Source organism: Metarhizium brunneum, chromosome 2, assembly GCF_013426205.1.
Source record: "Metarhizium brunneum chromosome 2, complete sequence".
Lineage (NCBI taxonomy): Eukaryota > Fungi > Ascomycota > Sordariomycetes > Hypocreales > Clavicipitaceae > Metarhizium > Metarhizium brunneum.
Window position 1 is genome coordinate 3,064,013 of NC_089423.1, and position 21,276 is coordinate 3,085,288.

The 21,276-nt window shown below is 51.6% G+C and overlaps 5 protein-coding genes across 5 annotated transcripts; 4 read left to right on the forward strand and 1 right to left on the reverse strand.

Annotated features, from left to right (window-relative positions):
- Nucleotides 1–3,093: 3,093 nt before the first annotated feature.
- Nucleotides 3,094–4,298, forward strand: RSM7 (37S ribosomal protein S7; the record flags this gene model as incomplete). Its single annotated transcript, XM_066130243.1, has 3 exons — nucleotides 3,094–3,339; nucleotides 3,400–3,780; nucleotides 3,846–4,298. The coding sequence occupies 3 exons, from the start codon at nucleotides 3,094–3,096 to the stop codon at nucleotides 4,296–4,298; spliced, it is 1,080 nt and encodes a 359-aa protein (XP_065986550.1).
- A 2,048-nt stretch (nucleotides 4,299–6,346) lies between these two features.
- G6M90_00g038820 (uncharacterized protein) lies at nucleotides 6,347–8,668 on the forward strand (the record flags this gene model as incomplete). The annotated part of the gene is made up of 3 exons (XM_014691752.1): nucleotides 6,347–7,460; nucleotides 7,543–8,431; nucleotides 8,497–8,668. 3 exons carry the CDS (start codon nucleotides 6,347–6,349, stop codon nucleotides 8,666–8,668), a joined length of 2,175 nt encoding a protein of 724 aa, XP_014547238.1.
- Nucleotides 8,669–10,320: 1,652 nt separating this feature from the next.
- On the forward strand, nucleotides 10,321–12,182 carry G6M90_00g038830 (uncharacterized protein; the record flags this gene model as incomplete). Its single annotated transcript, XM_014691753.1, has 3 exons — nucleotides 10,321–10,813; nucleotides 10,887–11,334; nucleotides 11,405–12,182. The coding sequence occupies 3 exons, from the start codon at nucleotides 10,321–10,323 to the stop codon at nucleotides 12,180–12,182; spliced, it is 1,719 nt and encodes a 572-aa protein (XP_014547239.1).
- Nucleotides 12,183–13,001: 819 nt separating this feature from the next.
- On the reverse strand, nucleotides 13,002–15,298 carry pabp-1 (Polyadenylate-binding protein, cytoplasmic and nuclear; the record flags this gene model as incomplete). Its single annotated transcript, XM_014691754.1, has 2 exons — nucleotides 13,002–13,134; nucleotides 13,200–15,298. 2 exons carry the CDS (start codon nucleotides 15,296–15,298, stop codon nucleotides 13,002–13,004), a joined length of 2,232 nt encoding a protein of 743 aa, XP_014547240.1.
- A 1,948-nt stretch (nucleotides 15,299–17,246) lies between these two features.
- G6M90_00g038850 (uncharacterized protein) lies at nucleotides 17,247–20,817 on the forward strand (the record flags this gene model as incomplete). The annotated part of the gene is made up of 3 exons (XM_066130244.1): nucleotides 17,247–17,746; nucleotides 17,811–18,007; nucleotides 18,065–20,817. 3 exons carry the CDS (start codon nucleotides 17,247–17,249, stop codon nucleotides 20,815–20,817), a joined length of 3,450 nt encoding a protein of 1,149 aa, XP_065986349.1.
- Nucleotides 20,818–21,276: the final 459 nt, after the last annotated feature.

The window sequence follows — 21,276 nt, forward strand, 5'->3', positions numbered from 1 at the left end:
CATGGCAATGGTGTCATTGTGCCGTATAGCAACTCCGCACGTATCCGGACCCCATATGCTCTGTTCTCGCGCGCCTCATCTGCCGCAGAGGGCTTCGTCAGAGGCTGAGTCTGAGGCGTGAAATATCGAGGTCCGAGAACTTCAAGCCGAACCTGTTGCAGTCTCTCTCCCCGCAGACTGGTACCGGCCTCCTGGAAGCCTGGTCAGTGCAAGCATGGTACATACGGCGGACGGCGGACCATGTCGGCAATCATGGAGCCATCAACTCTACTCCGTAGAAGCTGTGTCATAAGAGAAGAGACATCGTCGCCCATGTACAATATGTACATATGTACTGTACATCCGACATAACTACAACATACTCCCTCCTGGGCAGTCCCAGTTCCCGAGTGCTGGGTTGGCGCCAGCTAATGCATCCTCCCCATCACTTCACCCTGGTCCCGGCAATGGACGCCCCTGTCGCCGCTCCCTCGCCGCCGGCCTGCCGGTTGACGGATGATGGATTGACCATTCAAATGTTGGCCTTGGTATGGTTTGCTTGCGCTATGAGGACGCTGTAGCTGATACGGAGCAGAGAGGCTTTCGTACTTTTATCGACTTTCCCGCTCACACGCCACGCCCACCACCGAGGATGTGACCCCCGTCCGTCAACGACCCATCAACGCCGCCCATCGTGGCTCGAACCAACTTGGTTAATTCCAGACGTCAGAGCACGGTGCAGTGATGGGTATCTATCCGTGTCAGTCCCCTTGTTCAAGGCAACATGGGCGACATGGGCGACAGGAACAGCGTGAGAGACTTTCAACCCGGGGCTGAAGGACTTTTCCCGGAATCGCATTGTGCACCCGCACCCCCCCGCCATCTCATCGAACGGAGAGGAAAAAAGAAACGAGCCAGACAGAGTCGTCAGAGTCCCCAGAGTCCCCTTGTGAAATTACCGAGCTCCAAGGTTTTTCCTCATGTCCCTGAGCTTGGAGCCATTGCATGTTGTAGTTCCTTCTTCGGTATTGGACCCAGCGTCGAGCCCGACTTTCTCGTCATAATCTTCCCCTTTTCTCCCATCCTCATATTTCACCCAATGCAGTCTCCCGCGACAACACATTCTGTACAAGCTACAAGCCCTCCAGCACTTTCCAGCCTTCTATACGTCCACGTCTGCTGTCCTCAAGGTCGAGCTTCACACAAACCTGGTCTGACGACAGCTCGCGACCAAGCACCCGTTGTGTCGCGTCTCCCACAAAGTAACACCATATATCTTCTCGCTACCTCCTCACGCCTCATCTTGCCTACGACATTCCTCACTCGTCTCACTGGTGCATACATCGAGAGAATATATAAGACCTAAAAGACACCCGAAGAGGCACGGTACTGCGTCTCCCAAAACTTCTGAGACCCCGGCCGCTGTCGCAATCTAGGCAGACCCCACGCTGTGTCTGACTTCTTCCATCAGTTTCATGCCAGTCTCTCACCTGATTTATTGCCCATAAGCTTTCATATACTCTCTTGCGTTAGGCAGTCCTGAGAGAACTGGGAATTTCGTCTTAACATCCTCCACTCTATACTTGGCTGCCTCTGTCGCCCAAACCGTATCGATGATGGCCCCATCGCCTACTTACAGCTCGAGCGGTTCTAGCGGCTCCTCTGGCTCGAGCACCTGCCCATGGCAGGAGAGATTAGAAGGTTAAAAATACCATCACTCTTTTTTTGTTTACAACATTCAACTAAGTGTCTCTTCTAGAGTTTTGTCGCGATGCGCAGCTGATGCCCCCTGTTTTCCAAATTGTTTCTGACCGCCGAGGTATGATGCGCCCCACGACATCTCAGTTTGTCACCACGAATGTCCGGGTACTGATCCATGACGCCTCTCAGGTGGACGAACTGCATGGTCAAGCAGAGTAACTGTGCATGGTCAGACCCTAGCCGCGAGATATTGGTACGACGGCAAGAACCTAAATAACGCCAGAGAAGACGCCGCAGAATGCGCAGTCAATTGGCTCGTCACAGCCTCTAGTCAATCCACCAACCAGCCCTGGGTTAATTGGTGATGGATTCTCGCTCACTCATCGGCATCGTCTCACTAAAACCATCCCCGTCCAAGTTTTGAGGTCGATTCTTTTGGTTATTTTTTTCCTTCGATATCAGTGTTTTGTTGTGTCTTCATCCAATAGCTTGAATTTGCTTTCAGCATTTCGGTCGAGATTGGAGTTATAATGGTGATGGAATTGTGCCTCTCGGCACCGGGAATGGACAACACACCATGGGAACGGCGCCAGGGATTTTCTTTTTTTTTGTTCTTTTCTTGTTCCAAAGGAAAATGGAAAACAATACCAACAGATGACATGACCTATTTATGTTGAAGCACTATTGTCCAGTTATCTGCTTAGTAGCACGTTTTGGGGGAAGCGACAAACAATGGCTATTTTTCTTATTCTTTTTGATTGGCATCTCCGACCTCAATAGGGCAAAGCAAAAGAAAGCGAACCATTTTAAAAACCAGATGTATTGATACATGGGACATTGGGTAAAGGATCGGCTTAGTATGATTTGGCGCAAATTCAGAACTGAATATAAGTATGACTTCATCACCACAAATACCTTTCACCGGAAAGGAATACAATGCTGACATGGATTGAATATAAAAAAAAAATGTCGCAAAGTTGTAGGCCGTTACGGATTGAAAGGGCGGCTCGAGTCGCTTCCTGTGGTACTGAGTAGGAAGAGGTGAACTCAGGAAGTATTCAGTCTCTTCTTGAGTCCGATAGAGGGTGTTGAGGATTTCCTAAAAGAGAATATTGCAAGTATCCTGGTTTACATAAGAGAAGATTGGCTTTGGCGATATATTTTCACGTAAGCCTCTCTTATTTGTATCTTGATATGCTTGGTTGGAGATGGGATTCGGCTAAGTCGCTAAGGACGTAGTTCATGGTGGGCCTTTGGGGGAAAGGGTGATTATGTAATACATGCGCATGAGCCGGACCGGTCTTGTTCCGACAACTACTGTTCAGCTGCTGTAAATTTCGTCGCGATATTCTAGTTGTCACGCGAAAAGCACGGGTTCTTGGAACCTACTCCAGAACAGGTCGGAGGGTCATCATGTCTCCGAGGACGAGGTTATTGGGGGCATGCAGAGCTCTAGCTGTGTGCACAAGACCAGTTGCTCAACATGGCAGGGAATCTTTCCGACCTGCAACGAGTGTCTTTCGATCATTTTCGACCGATGCCAATGGACATCCAACGACTTCCAGAGATGCGGCAAGAAATGAAAATATATCATCAACCTTGAAGGTCAATGCATCAGCTACGAATTTTGGCAAGCAACCAACCCCTCCTACGCCACAAGTGAGATTCTTCCCCTATACTCGAGATATTTAGGAAACGTGTTGACAATTAGGCAACCAGACAAGCCAAGGTCCCGATAATCTACATATAGATACTTTGAGCGATGCAGCTTTGGAGCAAATTCTATACGGCGGCCGACCCACGACTAGTGAGACAGAGGGGGGGTTGACAGCAGCTCAAGAAGAAGCACTCTACCGAGAAGGCACCATTCCCACCCCGGCGGAAGCGGAAGCGGAAGCGCTCATCGCCAGGTCCCAAGCATCTGAACCAGCACAGTTGTCTATAGGCCAAGGTGGCGATATCCAAAATCCAGGCCACAAATTCGGGCTGCCCAGGAAGCCTTACCCGGAAGGTTTCAATCTGAAGCAAAGATATCACCCGGTCCTGGAGCAGCTCACTCGGCTGCTTATGCGAGATGGCAAACTTAGTGTTGCTCAAAGAGTATGTAATATCTCTACTAATAGGGCTCAGCATGGCGGCGAATTACTCACTCCAGCTCTCTGCAGAACGTCGCGACGGTAATGAACTTTCTCCGAACGGCTCCGGCTCCCATCTACAGTCCGAAGTTCCCACTCCTACCTGGCACACCGCCGGCCTCCCACCTACCATTGAATCCTGTTCTCTACATCACAATCGCCATCGACTCGGTAGCGCCGTTACTCAAAGTGCGGAATATCGCGGGTGCCGGCGGCGGCGGTCGGGCGCTCGAACTGCCCGTACCTCTGGCGGTTCGGCAACGAAGGCGGATGGCGGTCAAGTGGATCCTGGATGTGATTGAGAAGAAGCCCTCCAAGGGCAGCGGCAAGAACCAGTTCCCCCACCGGATTGCAGAGGAGATCATTGCCGTGGTGGAAGGACGATCAAGCGTGTGGGAAAAGAGGAAGCAAGTTCACAAGCTGGGCACAGCTGCCCGAGCCAACGTCAGCTCCAAGAAGCTCAAAGTCAAGAAGAAGATGTAAAGAAACGTAGCAGCCCGCTGCTTAGTTTGTATATTACCTTGTATTGGCTGGATATGTCGGTGCAAAACCCTCAACATGGTGTTTGGGAATGTCAAAGGGCATACATGTGTGTAAATTATAGAAGCGGATTCAAAAATATAAGCGAAGCTACAGAGTGCATGCAATCCCGTATCTCGGTGCAAAGGCATCTGATGCAAAGCCGTTTACAACAGGCCCGCTGCGTATCGTTTATTTTCATGTCGTACAAAGATTCATCACGGCAATTGACATGTTCCTTTGTAACTACCTAGGTACGGAGTACTAGTAGCAGTAATAATCAGATGGTGGCATTGGACCAACGAGTCAGACAACGGACTAACGTGGCCCTGCGCCGGCTGGCAGTGGGATCATGTGATTCTCCATCCAGTTTTTCAGGCTCCGTGCTCCGTACTTTAAGCTTTTATTAACCTCCATGCAGAAGGAGGGGGGAGGGGACCGAATACGTACGTCGGAGGAAGCAAGACGCCGCTGGGCTGGGCAAGTCCACAACAGCATTGAGCGATTGTCAAACAGCAATTCGAGAAGTTGGTTATAAGAAAAAGGATTTTTTTTATAAAAAAAATTAATCAAAAAAGAGAAAAAACACAAGCCGTCTGTGGTGTTCTCCGTTTCATGACTACGTGGTGAATTGATAAAGCTGCACTGTACCTTGGAGGATCCAAAGAGACCTCGGTGCATCGCCACAAGAGCTGCAGTGTCTTGTGGCAGTGTTGAGCTCGAGGACGAACCATTGAACCGAGTACTAGCGCTGAAGTGCCACCAACCATGTGCACGCTGTTGGAGGGGCTAGAGGGGTCTGTTTGCTTCAATGTTTGTACATTCCGCACGAGAGGCTGCCTCGGTCAGCCGGGTATTGCAGCTCTGAGAGCGGGCACGAACGTTGAAGGATGGGGTTGGCTGAGAAGTGAAGCTTCCATTGATCTCGTCGACGCCCAGCACTCACAAGCCTTTAGTTGGCACCATATGTCGACGGTGCAAATGACTGGATGGCTTGCACCAGATCTCGAGTACTAGAGTACTAGGTGCCGACATGGGCCTACTAGGTTCCTAGTAAGTTACTTAAAGTTCTTACGTACTTTAGGTAACTCACATTCCCCACTTGAGCACCCGCCAGCACTCTGTACTTGGCACATGTACGGTGATCCATGGCCAGTCAAGTATTCCATAGCGCCCAGTTGCCCGTGGAGTTACCCAGGTGCCTTGGGTAAGTCCTAAAGTAGTAAGTTACGGGGTAGCGCCAGCCGACCAGCCTCGCGGCGGCACTCGTCAACCAGGCCTTCACACTGAAACCCTTGAAGCCCCAGGCCGACCGGACACTTTCCAGGTTTCCCGGCCGTTCTAGTGCACCTCCAAGCTGCTAGCCTGCAACACCTGGGACTGCCAGTCGGTATCGCAACAGACACAGCCTTACAGTCCCACCTTCACTTCTTTCATTTCTCCTCCTCCCTCCTCCCGCCCACGCTCACCATCTTCATCGCCCTCGCCTTCGACCCTGTCTCGACAACCGACTTGTTGCAGCCATCCGCATCTGGCGCCTCCGACTCCCCGTCCGTTGTGCCGGCCTTGTTTTGCTGCATCGTTTGTTCCCCTCTCGACTGTATAGAGCAAACCGTTGTTTCCTCTCCGTCTGGCTCGCAACCCCCCGGCCGTGATGTTCTGACAGGTTCCAACGCCTGCCAGAAACTGCCATTTCGCCCAAGTTGCGCATTATCACAATGCCATTCTGGCCCCAAGTTGATTCGACGAAGCGTCGTGTTCTCCGAAGGCTCTCGCGTCAAGATTTCGCACCCAGGCCCTGCCTCAACACCCTCATCAACACGCAATATTTTGCCCTGCTTGCTTTTCGCATCAGGCAACCCAACGGCCCACTGCCTCGGCGTTTTTATCACAGGCGCGCTCATCAATCTTGAGCCTCCCAAGGTTTTGAAGTACCCACAAAACCACCCGTCAACTTTGTTCTGTTACCGATTGTATAAAAGCGCCTTGCCTCGTCCGACATCATCGCCAAAATGTCGGGTCATCGTCCCATGAGCATCGACGCCATGCTTGACATGGAACGGCAGGAGGTGCTTGCGCTCTTGGAAAACAAGAATCTCAACGCTCCTACCTCCCCCAGCAGGATGCGCTCGTCCTCGCCGTATACTGCGGCCCCGCGATCGCCTGTTCGGAGCATGTTAGATATCGAGGAGGAACCCGAAGGCTCTTCGCATGGTGTCACAACGCAGGCTCCCGTGAGGAGCATGTTGGACATTGATGCACCAGTCATTACCACGCAGGCACCTGTGCGAAGTATGCTTGATATAGCCGTTCCATCGCCTCCTGGATCGGTCCATGGCAGAAGCTCCAGCCCTGCAACCCCCAATGAACCAATCTTCAAGACGCATTCCGCTTCATCCCAGGGCTCACATCACCCACGAAGCCCGTCAGATGCTGCATTCAAGCCTGCGGAATTTGGACCGCGAGCAGGACTCCGTGTCGACAAAACTTCCGAGTACCAGTTTTCAGGCATTCTTCCTCAATATTCCGGTCATGTTGGGTCCAAGAGACTATCTCAGAGCGGCAGCAGCAAAAGATTGCCGGGAGCAGGGGTACTAGGAGAGGCACTCCGTGGTGCTGACTTGAGCAGTCTTCAGCTGCCAGGTGACACAGGACGAAATTCTTCTGCCGGCGGTCGACTAGGACACCCCAAGTCGAAATCTCCTCATGAGAGGTGGGCAGCTCGCTCTCGATCACCGGCGACTTTCTCTCCTCTCCTATCTCCAAACAGAGTAGTGCTGGACCACGGACAGGTTGTGGATATCAACAACGCTTACCGCAGGTTGTCGGATGCAAACTTGGCATTTTCTAGTGGTAGCCTGGCGCAGTTGCCAATGCGGAAACGGTCCGACGATGCTGGTGAGGGTCGGCTCATAAAAGACTACCTTGGTCCGGATGGCGAGCACCTGGAATCCAGCGAAGAGGAAGAGGCGTTTTCATCTGACGACGAAGACCGTGGTCGTAAGACGGCCCCAAGGTCGCTGAACCCAGATGCCCACGAAGAAGGGGAGAATAGCAAATCCCGATCTCGATCTGGGCAAGGTGACCGCCAAACTTTGAGTTTGTTGGCTGCTGCGGACGAAGAACGTAAGTTTTATCGAGCACCGGTGAATGACCTGACCATGGACACGAGGTCCCATATTTGCCGATGTCTAACCAGTTTCTTCAGGATCGAAAATCGCCCAAAAGCAGAGCCAAACCTACACTTACAGATCTCTTTTAGAACCAGAAATTAAGATTACCAACTCATCGGGCGACACAGTCAAGCCAGTCAAAGGCGGGATTCATCCTAATACCAGCTACGATCAGAATCCTACTTCCACAACGCCATCCATGTTTGACTCGGATGAGGAAGCTGACATGGCCGACATCAAGCGAGCACAGAATTTGGGCTTCTCAATGACCAATATCTTGACTGCTCCAGACTCTCATCGTTCTATCCGCATCATCTACCGTGGAGATTATCATAAGACGGTGCAGTCAGCTGACGAGGAGAAGCAGAGAGTACGGAAATACTTGGTGGCAACAGATTTGAGTGATGAGTCGACTCACGCTCTGGAATGGGCTATTGGAACAGTTCTGCGCGACGGCGACACCTTGATAGCGATTTATTGCGTGGATGAAGAAACCGGCATAGTGACCGGCGAAGGGGCACTTGTGCCAGATGATCCAAAAGCCATGAAGGAGCAAGCAGCAGCCATCAACACAGTCACAAATGCGAAAGGCATACCCGCCCCGGTGACGCCTGTTGTTGAATTGAAACGAGCCTCGGCACTGCATACGCGCGCCGACTCGGCGGGAGGGAATAGAACACCAGGGGCTTCGCCGGCGCCGTCCCAGAGAGGTGACAATCAGAGAGCGGTAGAGGAACGATCACGTGCAATTCAGGAAATGACAGACAAGGTATTGCGGCTGTTGAGAAAGACCCGCTTGCAAGTCAGAGTTATTGTGGAGGTGCTGCATTGCAAGAATCCGCGACACTTGATCACAGAAGTGATTGATATAATCAACCCCACGTTGGTGGTCATCGGTAGCAGAGGTCGCAGCGCCTTGAAAGGGTAAGTGTCCCCCGGAACCGACATGTTTGGTGAGCTCACGACTAACAGAAGGCGCCATTAAACAGTGTCATCCTGGGATCATTTTCCAACTATCTCGTGACAAAGAGTTCAGTGCCCGTCATGGTGGCAAGGAAGAGGCTCCGAAAGCAGAGCAAGTACAAGCAGAAGGCCGTCAAGCAGGTGAACAATATCAGCAACCCGGCGGCCCGTAGCCTGGCAAATGCCAAGATTGACTAAGAGCGCTGACGTGAATGGGGGGGGATGGCACTTTTTCGGCACATTGCGGAGGTTGCAGAAACACGGAAGAGGATGGTATTCCGCTTTTTGACTTGTCTGGGTATGTGCATGGGTTGACACTACGGAATACGATAGCGATAAAGCAGAAATGCACATATGTGATCAAAGGGGTGTTTTAATATTGCATTTCGTGACCTCTGGAGGCGCTGGTGATGGTGAAGTTGGCAAGGGGAAAGAAAGAGGAGGGTGTTCAGGAGTAGTTGAGCGGCAGAGGCCGAGGGTAGGTAGGTCAAAGGGTGCGGCCCTCTGGAGTGGATATGGTTGGAACCGCCCCACCTCTAGAGCTGCTACCCGCCTTCCCGCCCACTCGAACCCACTCGAGGACATGCGTCGGCACCATCAAGGATGGAATGCCGTGAAAGGTACGGCTCTGTACGGAGTAGTACATACATACAAAATACTAAACAAATAAGCCGCAACCGGATATTTTGACGCCGGTGGGAAAGGCCAGTCCGCAGAAGCCAAAGTGCTTTTTGCAGCGGAGATTGTCAAGTATACCTACTACTCCGTAACCACTAGGTGCCTAGATAGTTGGTCTGCGACAAGCGAGAGGTAGGTACCTACTCCGTACCTACATACGGAGCACCTAAGGAAGGTACTATGTGTATTGGATGGCCCAAGGTGGGAGATGATTGGCCGGCGGGCGTGGAAAAGGGAAGCTCCTGCACTGTGTATGGCTGCCCTGGGCTCCCCTGGCCCCACGACTCCCCAACCTCTCGATTTCGAAGTGCTCACAGCATCCCACAGCATCCCACCACCCTGGTCCTCCTCCGTGAAATGGGCAGAGGCCCAAACATGAGGCCCAAGTGTGAGTGGGCGAGCCTTCAAGATGCCATCGTATCCAATGGACACCCCCCGACCGAAGCCTCTTCTGCTTCCCTTTTCCCTCTTTCGCAAACCCATGCGGTCGCTGACTACGACGACGACATCCCTATTTGAACACGCAGAGAACTGAGAATCAACAAGTAGTCCAGGGCCTTGGTTCTGGGTTTCCACACGGCAAAGATCGAGAACTGGCTGGCTACGGTGCCAACAGCTCAAGTGGACGACGGAACAGGCTCTTGCGTCACCGGGTCAAGGTGCCCTTTGCAGAAAGCCCGTCCTGCATATTTGATGCGCGCGCTGAGATCAGAGAGGGACCCAGGCTGGTGGGCATAAGAGAGAGACAGAGAGAGAGAGAGAGAGAAAGAGAACAGTCCATCTTCACTTTCATCCAGGCCGTCGACATCGCCATCGCCGCTAAATGTGTTTCAAAGGCTCCATGCCTTCGCTTATCACTGTCAACAACAGCGTTTCACTTATCAGCATCACTGTTGCGCCAAGTACGTGGCTAGCCACAGTTATTGTCATCTTCGTCCTTCTTGTCCTCTACCTACCCAAGATATCGTTCCGCATTCCGCGATTCACTTTACCAAGACTTCCTTCACTGCCCTCTTTGCCGGGACTGCCGACACCTCAGCGTAGGAGCGCTTATACTATCGACAAGCCTCTGCCCCCTCCTCCACAAGGCCGCCAACTGGTGCTTCAGGATCAATCAATTGTTGTGGCGCGCCACTTAGCAAGTAGCAGCGCATATTCGAATTCTGTTAGCAATGACATCACCACCAACAGAGGAGGTCGAACCTCTAGACGACCTCGACGCCTCCTTACGGGACTTCGAACCTCCAATCAGCCCGATTTCGATGCGTCACTCGTCAGCGCTCCCAAGCGAGCCAGCAACGGAGGATCTCGAGGACTCAGACACCGGTTCAGCCGGTGGGTTCTCGCCGCCGGCATGGCGGAGACTCGGCAACGGCGACAGGAGCCGCGGCTTCTGGAAGCAACACCCTCGTCTGCCAAAACGCCAGCGACGGCTTAGTAGAGAAACATCGCCGGGCTCGGATGTGAGCGACTCGGATGACGACGATGTTGAGGATGATGTACTTCAGCAGGCCATTCGAACAAGGCTACCGGCGGGAAGCCAGAGTCCGGAGAAGGGACGAAGTCCAAGCCCAGAAAGAGGTGAAGATGTGACGTTGAAGGTGGGAAACATCAGTCCTACTACCCCCAAGGCTAATTCAAGAGAGTCACCGGGACCAGATAATTGTAAGTCCTTCACATCACTTACAACAATATACTTGTGTACCTGACGTCGCGAAGCGCTAACATCATGCCCCAGATTTCCGCTTCGCCGTCCGTGCAGAAGTCCAACAACGAACAAAGCCCATAGAAGCTGCTGTCTTGTTCGCACAGCGACGGCATCGCGCTCTAACCAACGGCTGGATGTCGATTGTGTCCGGCATCCTAGTTGCCATTCTCTCTATATCAACCCTCAGAGTGTTGGTCAAGCCAGCAGCACCACGACCGGTCGGCGATCTAGTCAAAGTCGCCGGGATCGCACGCTCCTTCGAGCCCCTCATCTATTTCTCACAGCCAGCCGTCGCACATGTCAAGGACCTTCAGTCAACGAGTATTGCTGTCTGGGACCTTGCCGAGTCTGTGCGAGTCAGCGGGATGGCTGACGCGGAAATCATTGTTGACAACCTAGATTCCATCAGCGAGGCCATGAAGAAGCTTGTGCTTGAACTGACCAAGTTCCACACCCACGTTGACGGCGACATCGACAGGTATAATACGCACAACCCAGGCTCCCCCTTTTTATCATCTACAAAAACTAACTTCGCCCTCGCACACCAGCATCCTCAGTGTGATGGAATGGGCAAAAATGCACCTGGACCGCCTCAACTCCCGCCCGCCCCCATCTTCCCTTTCCCACGCCTACGACAACATCCACAACTTCCTCACAACCACAGCCATCCTCGAAGACGCCCACGGCCACCCCACGCGCGTCGGCCGCCTCACAACCACCATATTCGGCATGTCCAACCCCCAGCGCGAACAACGCATGGTGCAACTCCTCTTTAACAGCTTCCTCTCCACCCTCGAGGAAGCCATCCAGGCCGAGCTCGAGAACTCTGTCTCCTTATTCGCCCTCTTCGACGACATTGACGCGCACTTCCTCAAGCTCGCTCGCACGGTCGCCCACGAGACATCCACCCAGGAGGAATTCCAAACCGAGCTCCTCTCTGGCCTGTGGGCGCGCATCCTCGGCCCCCGAGCCGCTGAATTGCGCAAGTTCGAAAAGAACCGCGCCCTACTACATGACGTTCGGTCCAAAACTATCCGTAACAAGGGAAATTTAGTCGGCCATCACGGAAAATTGCTCACCTTGAAGTCGTCCCTCGAGAGTCTGCGTGGCAAATTGGCCAGTCAACTCGTTCGGGGCCTCAATTCATCGACCCTCACTCTGGAGGATCAGATACGAGGCATCGTTCAAGTGAGGGATTACTTGTCTGATGTGAGGAGTCAGCAGAAGACGAAAGTCATGGAGACGTTGTACTCGATTGATAGGAGCCGCAAATATGTCTATCATGAGATAGATGAGGGGCGTCACGTTGAGGCTGGGCCGATGTAGTTTGTGCGAGCTTCACCCGCAAAGTTTCTGGGATTGGGCGTATGGTTTGTCGAATGGAAATTAAAGGGTCTGACTTGATTTTGAGCGCTTGGGATTTTATACGCGGGTTACTGTTTTGTGAAGAGCAACGACTCGTTTGGATAGGGTTAGCGTTGACAGCCCTGACGGTGTAAGCATGGCACTTTTTGGTTCGTCTATGTATGTAGTATCCAGCAATCTATCACAGTTCATCACGCCTTCTTGAGCATAATCATTGGGATCTCATAGTCTGGCTGGCTCGTCAGTACACCCACCTCCCATACGTAAGTCCGACAAATTTCAGAAAATCATTTATTCGATCTCCTACTATCATAAGCTTCTTCTTGTGTCAATTTGGCCTCTCACAACGTAGGCCTGTCCGTCTGTCAAGGGGTATAAGCCTACTTCAGGCGGTTCTTCACAAAAACCAACAACCTTCCAACGCCTCTTAAAACGAGCTTCACCCGTCGTCCTTTAGCCACACTGCTACCACGCCGGGTAGCCAAGTAGCTGTTCGATTTGCCCTCCCCACTTGGAGGACGGTGTCTCCATTCCTTCGCGGAGCAAGACATAGCAAAGAAGTCTATCTGTACATAATGCAACCTTTCGGATATGTGGGCCATAAGCCGGGGCGTAAAAAAATGTTCCTGCCTCCCACCATCTTGTCCGAAAAATAAACCACACCCAGAAATAGGAGTTCAGCACGGAGCTGAAAGAATATTAACAAAGGAAATCAAACAAAAGGAATATCATTTAACTTTTAAAAAGAAATTGGTGACAAGGCCTCGACTCTTGGTCACTTTAAGCCTTGGTCTCTTCTTCCTTCTTAGCCTCGCCCGCCTCGGCACCTTCGTTGCCTTGTGATTTGACGTACTCGTCGTAGACAGCAAGTGCCTCGTCGACCTTGGCCTTCAGAGCACCGTCATCCTCAATCCTATGAGTGAATTAGTTTAAAGAATTAGATAAATAAAGGAATGCGTATCATGGGGAAATGCTTACAGGTTGACGAGCTCACTGTTCTCCATCTCCAAGAGCATACCAGTGATCTTTCCGGCAAGCTCAGAATTGATGGCCTGAATCTTGGGGAAGATGATCTCACCCAGGATCTGCTTCTGCTGGGCAGGTTGGGCACCGGCAAGCTGCGACTGCAGCACAGAGCTGTTGTTTCCCTCGCCCCGGCCAGCCTGATTGGGACCATTCGCGGCGTTGTTACGGCCATTTCCACGGCCAGCACCCTGACGATTGTTGGGCGGGTATCCAGGCATACCACCAGGACCAGCGTTAGGAGGCGGCACACCACGGCCACCCTGAGGAGCGCCGCGACCACCCATGGCAGCCTGCTGAGCCTGCATAGCAGCCATGAACTGAGGAGTGCCGGGTTGGCCGTACTGGGGAGGAAATTGTCCGGGCATACCGTACATGTTGGGGGGCATCTGCTGGGGAACACCACCACGGCCACCTTGCTGAGGGTAGCCAGGGAACTGACCAGGTCGACCACCCTGGACACCGCCCATGCCGATGCCAGGCTGAGGGAATGGCATACCACGGCCACCTTGTGGTATAAAGCCCGGCTGTTGGCCGTAGAAAACGGGAGGCTGCATGTACTGCTGAGGCATACCGGCTGCGGCAGCAGCTTGCTGCATACGCAGCTGGTTGCGAGCCTGGATACTGGCCTCGAGCTGGCTCTTGCGAACATCCTTGCGCTGAGCCAGAGCAACATACAGGGGCTTGCCGTTGATCATGCGTTGGTTCATCTCAGCAACAGCCTTGGTGGCATCATCAGGATTGCTGAAGCAGACGAAACCAAAGCCCTTGCTCTTACCAAGTTTCTTGTCACCCTTCTTATCAGCTTTCTTGTCGGCGTCTTCCTCCTCGGTCTCCTTGGCTTCCTCCTTGGCCTCAGGCTCCTTCTCGTTGTCTTCTTCCTTCTCCTTATCGTCGTCGGATCCATCGGAAGGAGCATCCCTCATCACCTTGGCGGAGGTGATGGGGCCAAACTCGGCAAACATCTGGCGGAGCTTCTCATCATCCACATCGTCATCAAGGTTCTTGATGTAGAGGTTGACACCCTGGTACTTATTGGCTTTTTCCAGACGAGCAGCTTCGTATGATTTGCGCAGCTCCTCCTCACGCTCATGCTTCTTCTGGGCACGGCCAACGTAAAGGTCCTGGCCACGGAAGTCCTTACCGTGGAGCTCCTCGACAGCCTTGGCGGCGCTTTCATGGGTGGTGAAATTGACAAAACCGAAACCACGGCTCTTGCCCTCCTGGTCACGGGCAAGAGAAGAAGACGTGATGTCACCATACTTCTCGAAGAGCTCACGGAACTCGTCGTCGGAGGCCTCAGTGCTGACATTCTTGATGTAAATGTTGGTAAAGTTAGCTTTCATCTCCTCAAACTTGCTCTGACGGTCCTTCTTCGGGATGTGGTGACCGACGTAGACCTTCTTCTCGTTGAGAAGCATGCCATTAACGTGCTTGATGGCCTGGTGAGCAGCCTCGTCCGTCTCGTAATGGACAAAACCATAGCCCTTGGAGTTGCCGTTCTCGTCCTGGGCAACCTTGCAGCTCAGAATGTTGCCAAAGGCAGCAAAGGTATCATGGAGAGCCTTGTTGTCAATGGCAACATCCAAGTTCTTGATGAAGACATTGCCCTGGCCAGTCTTGCGGAGAGCAGGGTCACGCTGAGACCACATGATGCGGCACGGGCGGCCCTTGATGAGGGTGTAATTGAGCTCCTCCAGGGCCTTCTCTCCATCAGCAGTAGAGTTGTAATTGACGTAGGCATAGCCCAGAGAGCGACGCGTGACGGCATCACGACAGACACGGATGGAGGCGACAGCACCGATCTGGGAGAAGAGCTCGAAGAGCATGGCCTCGGTGACAGAGGGATCAAGCTCTCCAACGTAGAGAGAGGCGGAGTTCTGAGGATGGGGAGCAGCGGAGCTAGGAGTGGGAGCAGAGGCGTCTTCGGAGCCTGCAGCGCCGACGGTGGTGTCGACAGTGGGCTTGGCATCGCCGCTGCCATTATTGAGGGAGGTGTTGTTGAGGTCGGTGGCAAGCTGGTCAACAGCGCCGGAGGTAGTGTTGGCGGCCATTTTGATGTCGAGAACGTGGAAAATCGATAGTCTAGAGAGGACAAGGTGGTTCTCAGGTTAGCAGGCGGGTGGCCTGTGGTAAGAGCAAGACCGAGATTGAGGCTCCCACGAGATAACGAGAGGGGCGACGAACCGATTCAACGCAACTAGTCTTGTGACAGGAAAAAGGACTGGAGAAGTTCTGCACCCGGAATTAAGAGGCGGCAGAAAGGAGTAGACGCGTAAAAAAAAACTTGAGTAGCGGTGGATGGCTAGCCCAAAGACTATGCGTGTTGATTTGAGAGTTGTAGTCGTGTCCGCACAGAGGCAGGAATACGGGCAGGGGTGGTTTTTTGGGAGGTTTTTAAATTTTTTTTGGATTGTTTTTTGGTTGAGTTTCAACAAGTGCAAGGACAGAGAACCAGGTCTAGGACCGTACCTCTGAACCGACTCGCGTTTGGGTTTTGGGTTGATGTGGGATAAAGGGTGGTGGTGGGAAGAAAGAGGAGGAGAGGAAATTTCGTTCTCGAGATGATATTTTTTTTCCCTTCGCAGGCGGCCACATTTGGCGCGGGCTGGTGCATGTGGAGTGTCTCTTCACAGGCTAGTGCTTGAGTGGCTGATGCAGCGGCGCTGGTAGCAGATGCCGTGTACCCAGGTACCTAGGCAGCTCTGAACTTTAAGTTCAATGTTGGTTTGTAGTGCTTCAGAGGTCGAGCATGCAGCCTGTACTCAGAAGTACTTCACTGTTACTTTTCAAGCCTGGCTGTGAACCACCTCCACCGCCTTTGTTGACATTTGACACAATCTAAGCCTTGACCGCGTGTAGGGTGGACGCTTACGCACAGTCCAAATTTGTTTGTGTGTGGTGGAGCTCCACAGTCTGAACCAAGATTTTTCGCGCACAGTATCAAGTACCGACACAGAGGGCAAGACATGATTGCTGGGGAAGCCGCGACTTGGCGGGCATGAGGGCTGATGCCACCCACTCATTCATCCCTTGCACCGTGAATTGCTCGGCGGGCTCACTCTTTTTGCCAGGTGCGCTTATCCCCCTACTATGTAATGTATTTAAACTCTCATATATTATAATATAAAGCCTGATAGCCAGGTACCTAGTAGGGCGTGAGCGCACCTAGCAAAAGGAGTGAGCCCGCCGAGCAACTCACCTTGCATCGCATGTACCCAAACATGGAACCTACCAAACCAACCCGGACTGCCAACTTCATCAAGCCTAGTGGCTTCAATGCCAAGGAAAACCCTGAATTTCTCACGGCCTTTTGATTTGACAATTTGGCAGTTCAATGCGCCTGTGGCCCGTATGTACAATACAATAATAATCAATGCAGCAGCGGTACGGAGTAGCAGCTTATTACATGCAGGAGCTTCTGTTGTTATCCAATGGGCAACCTCAGCTTCCGAAGCACAGAGTAGAGATGCATGAGCATGGAATCTGGCACCCTTACAACTCTCCGTGTTTGGTGACTCTTCAGGCCTGCTTCACTCTTTGTGCAGACAAGACTCTTTTGAGCGCAAGCCACCTGGACCCATCCAGGGAGACAGTCAAGCTGTTCTATGTACGGGATACTGTTTGTTCAACATCCAACGGCTTAAATACAATGACTGAGGGGAAGCAGCCCATCACATGCATTTTGCCTTGAATGTTCTTGTGGACTCCAGGTCGTGTGCCACGACGGCTTACCTAAGCAGTCCTGCCACTGCACTGTTTCTGGCCTCCCCACGTCATGCCACCGCCCGCCTAATACCCCAGCCAGCTATCCAACCTTGCATGTGCGTACTACCAGTGCTTCGGGCCATCTCGTGAGCTTACCAACCATCCGAAACGTCTAGAATTCTAATCATCTCGGACGCACCCAAATTACCAGCTGAGCCATCTGGCCTGTAGAGACACTTTGGTTTTATCTACGAGCAGCCTTTGTATGTGAGTGATGCTGTTGGGCCTACCACTATGTTCTCGACTTTTACTGGCAGTTCGAGGCGTCCCCGGAATGTCAACCTGAGCGGGCAAGCCGGTAACCCCTTTGCCAATACATCATGGAGTCCGGCTGTCGTCTCCAACACAACGAAAACCGTATCAGATGCACAGGCCGAGCGAGAGAAGCGGCACTTGGAAAGGCAAAGATTAAAAGCTGCTGGCAGGATCCAACGAACATGGCGCGGTCACCTTGCACGGCGCAATTTGGCCGATGAAAGACGAGTTGTCTTTGATAACTTGTATCGCAATTCTTCAGGAATTTCCGTGGCTGAACGTCTGCCTGTTGCTTTTAACCTTCTGCTCTCCTTCTTCTCCCGACGATCCGACGTTGATATCCAGAGATCTTGTTTGTTTGCACGAGACTGCGAATCAGCACATACCGAACATATTGCCCCGCGCGGTGTCCATAGGTCACGCCTCGGGCAACTGGCTAGTATTCTTGTTTCCACATTGCATTTTGTGGCTTCAGAAAAGTACGTCTATACATGCACCTGACTGTACAACTACCCACAGAATAAACACTGATTCAAGTCTCAGGGCGCTGACTTCAGACGTCTCGATCCTCCTGAAACTCATCACCCGACTGACAGTCTACGACTCTCATGCGATGAGAAACTCGCTTGACCAATACTACACTGCCCTCGCCAGTCTATACAGCAAACGAGAAGCTGAAAAATGGAACGAGCTGTTGTTCGCGTCTCTGGCAACGCCTCTTCAGGCTAAGTCGGGCAGTAGTAAGTTCTAAGAACTTCGGGGCTGCTAGAATCAGCATGCTAACTGCATTGATTTAGGGGCTGCCTATAAAGCTCTTGCATTCAATTTCTTTACGAGAGGCGACTTGTATCTTTTCGAAAACAACAACCTCCTCCTATCCCGGGCAATTAATGCTGGCAAGCTCGCCGAATCCATCTGTTCTGTATATGGATCCTCGCCTCCGACATTGCCATCCAGGGGCAGTCTCCTGTGGCTGTTGGCGCATTATATTGGTCTTGGTCGTGCCTCGCTCGATTCATCCGCCAGGCTCGCCTACCTAAGAGCTCTTTTGGTGCAATTATCATTTCTATCATCAGAGATCAGTATAAGAATGAGCTTCAAACCCCAAGTCGACGATTCGGACGACGAAATTGAGCGCAGCTCGTTGCGGGCCCTTGCGCCATATATCTCCTCCCAACTGCTATCACTTGTAGATCATGATGGAATATCCAATGTTCTTTCTGACTTTTCGTCCAACTTGGCTCGTTCTGCCACAGAGGAGTCTTATGGAACCAGCCTACTCGCGGGCTACATATTAACTCTTCTGCACTGCTTTCCGGCTAAAGCTGATGATACAAGAATGAGATTGTTTCTCGAGCAAATACCGACTGTCACCGGACACGTGCCTACGGTTAAATTCCTTTGGCAGATTATGCGACAGACTTCGGTATTTACGAAATTAAGAACAGAGTCAGAAAACCCTCTGGAAGTCATCCGCCGGTATTTACAAAGCTCGTCCCAGTTGTCACAGGATAGTACCGAGGAGCAAGAGTGGCGAGTGATTCTTCTCTTTTTGGAGCTTTATACATTTATCCTGCGCCTTAGCGATGACGAGGACTTTTTAAGTGGTATGAAGACGCAAATTATTGATAGTGGTGCTTCTGACTCTCGTCTTCGTCAATGTAGCCTATCACTGGTGGATGTTGAGGCCCTGACAACCTTCTTGAAAAACGCAGCTTTCGTCCTTCTCTATCAGGCTAGAGACCTGTCACAGTCACAGAAGACCACAGACACAGCAACAAAATCACGACTTGACTCATATTTTGGAGCTGAAAAGCACAGATCGGTATCTGCAGAGATAGCCACGTCACCTGCGTCCACAAAGGTTGATCTGGATGGCCTTCGTGCTATCATAACCACAGCCATCAAAATGCTCTATGAAAGGGACTCGAGAAAACATTTCCTCCCGAGAGATCACTGGTTGATGAATGCCAAGCTTCAACAAGAAGACTTTATCAATGCCGTTATCACTGAAGAGGAACGACAGAGTCATGAAGAAGCAGAGACCGAAGATAGCGACGAAGAGGAGGTCACTGTGAGTGAAGGCTTCAACCAAGAATCTATTCTTTATTCAACTATGGCGGGCCAACGGTTGTCTCGCCATGCTCGATTAGAGAGACTGAAGAGACAACAAATACGCGCCCAGAGGGAGCGAAGGCTGGCCGAAATGGGTCCAAAGTTGGAGATACTAAAGCACATGCCCTTCGCAGTTCCTTTTGAAACTAGAGTCAAGATTTTCCGCCAGTTTATTAACCTGGACAGAATACGACAGGATGGGAACAGCCCCTTCGGGCCTGCACACCCCTTCTCCAGACACTATGCCAAAATTCGACGCGGCCGGCTCTTCGAGGATGCGTTCAACCAATTCTACCAAATAGGGGACGGACTCAAAGATACCATTCAAATCACCTTTGTCGACCAATTCGACACACCCGAAGCGGGTATCGACGGTGGTGGTGTGACCAAGGAGTTTCTCATTGGTGTAACCTCTGAGGCTTTTGGAAACACTGAAGGTGGCGCTGGGATGTTCAGCTCCAATGAACAAGGGCTGCTTTTCCCTAATCCTACAGCTGTTGACACACTCCGCGAATCCCTTTGGCGACGAGGCCTAAAACAAGACGATGACGAGTATAGGGACAAAGTGAATGCTTTATTGAGGCGATTCGAATTCCTCGGGCGCATTATCGGCAAGTGCCTATATGAAGGTATTCTGGTGGACTTGGCGTTTGCTGGTTTTTTCCTCCTGAAATGGCCATCCGCTGGTCCCAAAGACGAAAACACATACAAAGGGAACATTAACGACTTACGAGACATGGACGAAGAACTGTACAAGGGCTTGCTGCGACTGAAGAACTATCCTGGTGATGTATCTGAACTAGGCTTCGACTTCACCGTCACAGACCAGGTCTCTCCACCTGGCGCTCCGGTCAAAACCATTACTCGAAAACTGATCCAAAACGGCGACGAAATCCTTGTTACGAATGATAATCGCCTTCTCTACATTTCCTATGCTGCTCGCCACCGGCTTGTCGTCCAACCAGCTCTCCAAACCACTGCTTTCCTCCGCGGTCTCCGGTCAATCATCCCCCCATCATGGCTCTCCATGTTCAATCAATCTGAGCTTCAACGCCTCGTGGGTGGAGATTCCTCCGAAATTGACATTGAAGACCTCCGTCGCAATACCGTGTATAGCGGACTCTACGAAATTGGGGATGACAATGAAGAGCATCCTACTATCAAGTTGTTTTGGAAAGTCATGGGGGGTTTTACAGACACCCAAAGAAGAGATGTTCTCAAATACGTCAGCTCGACACCTCGTGCACCATTGCTTGGGTTCGCACAGCTCCGTCCGAAATTCAGCATCAGAGATGGAGGTACTGATGAAGAGAGACTTCCGAGTACCAGTACTTGTGTCAATTTATTGAAACTACCTATATATACGAGCGAGGAAGCTCTACGAGAGAAATTGTTATATGCGGTCACATCAGGAGCGGGATTTGACTTGAGCTAGATGATATTTCGGGACTAGGAGTTTGAACGGATGCATGGAGCGGCGCGATACTATGGGCCGCATGAATAGCGTTTTCGAGCAATGCATATTTAGATAAGCTTAGACGTTTTTATGTTTCTTAATAAAAGATGACACTTCTTTCCACAGCTTACTTGAGATGATGAGACATATTCCTTGTTCATGTCTTTGTTCTCCGTTCCTCTAACATGACTTGGAAGAATTCAACAAGCTCACGAAAAGGGTCGGTCCCATGTCTCCCAGGATATGCGCCTTGACTTTACGATTCACAAGCAGTGATCAGCGGACAGTGTTGGGGTAAAAAGTCTTGTGACGAGTGTTTGAAATATCGGTTTGTCTGTCATAGCCAACACATACGTGCATACACATCATGTCTTGGAATCTAGCCCAGGCCACAGGTTGGCAAAAGAGAAAGAGTGTCTCGATCTTGATGGTACGTCA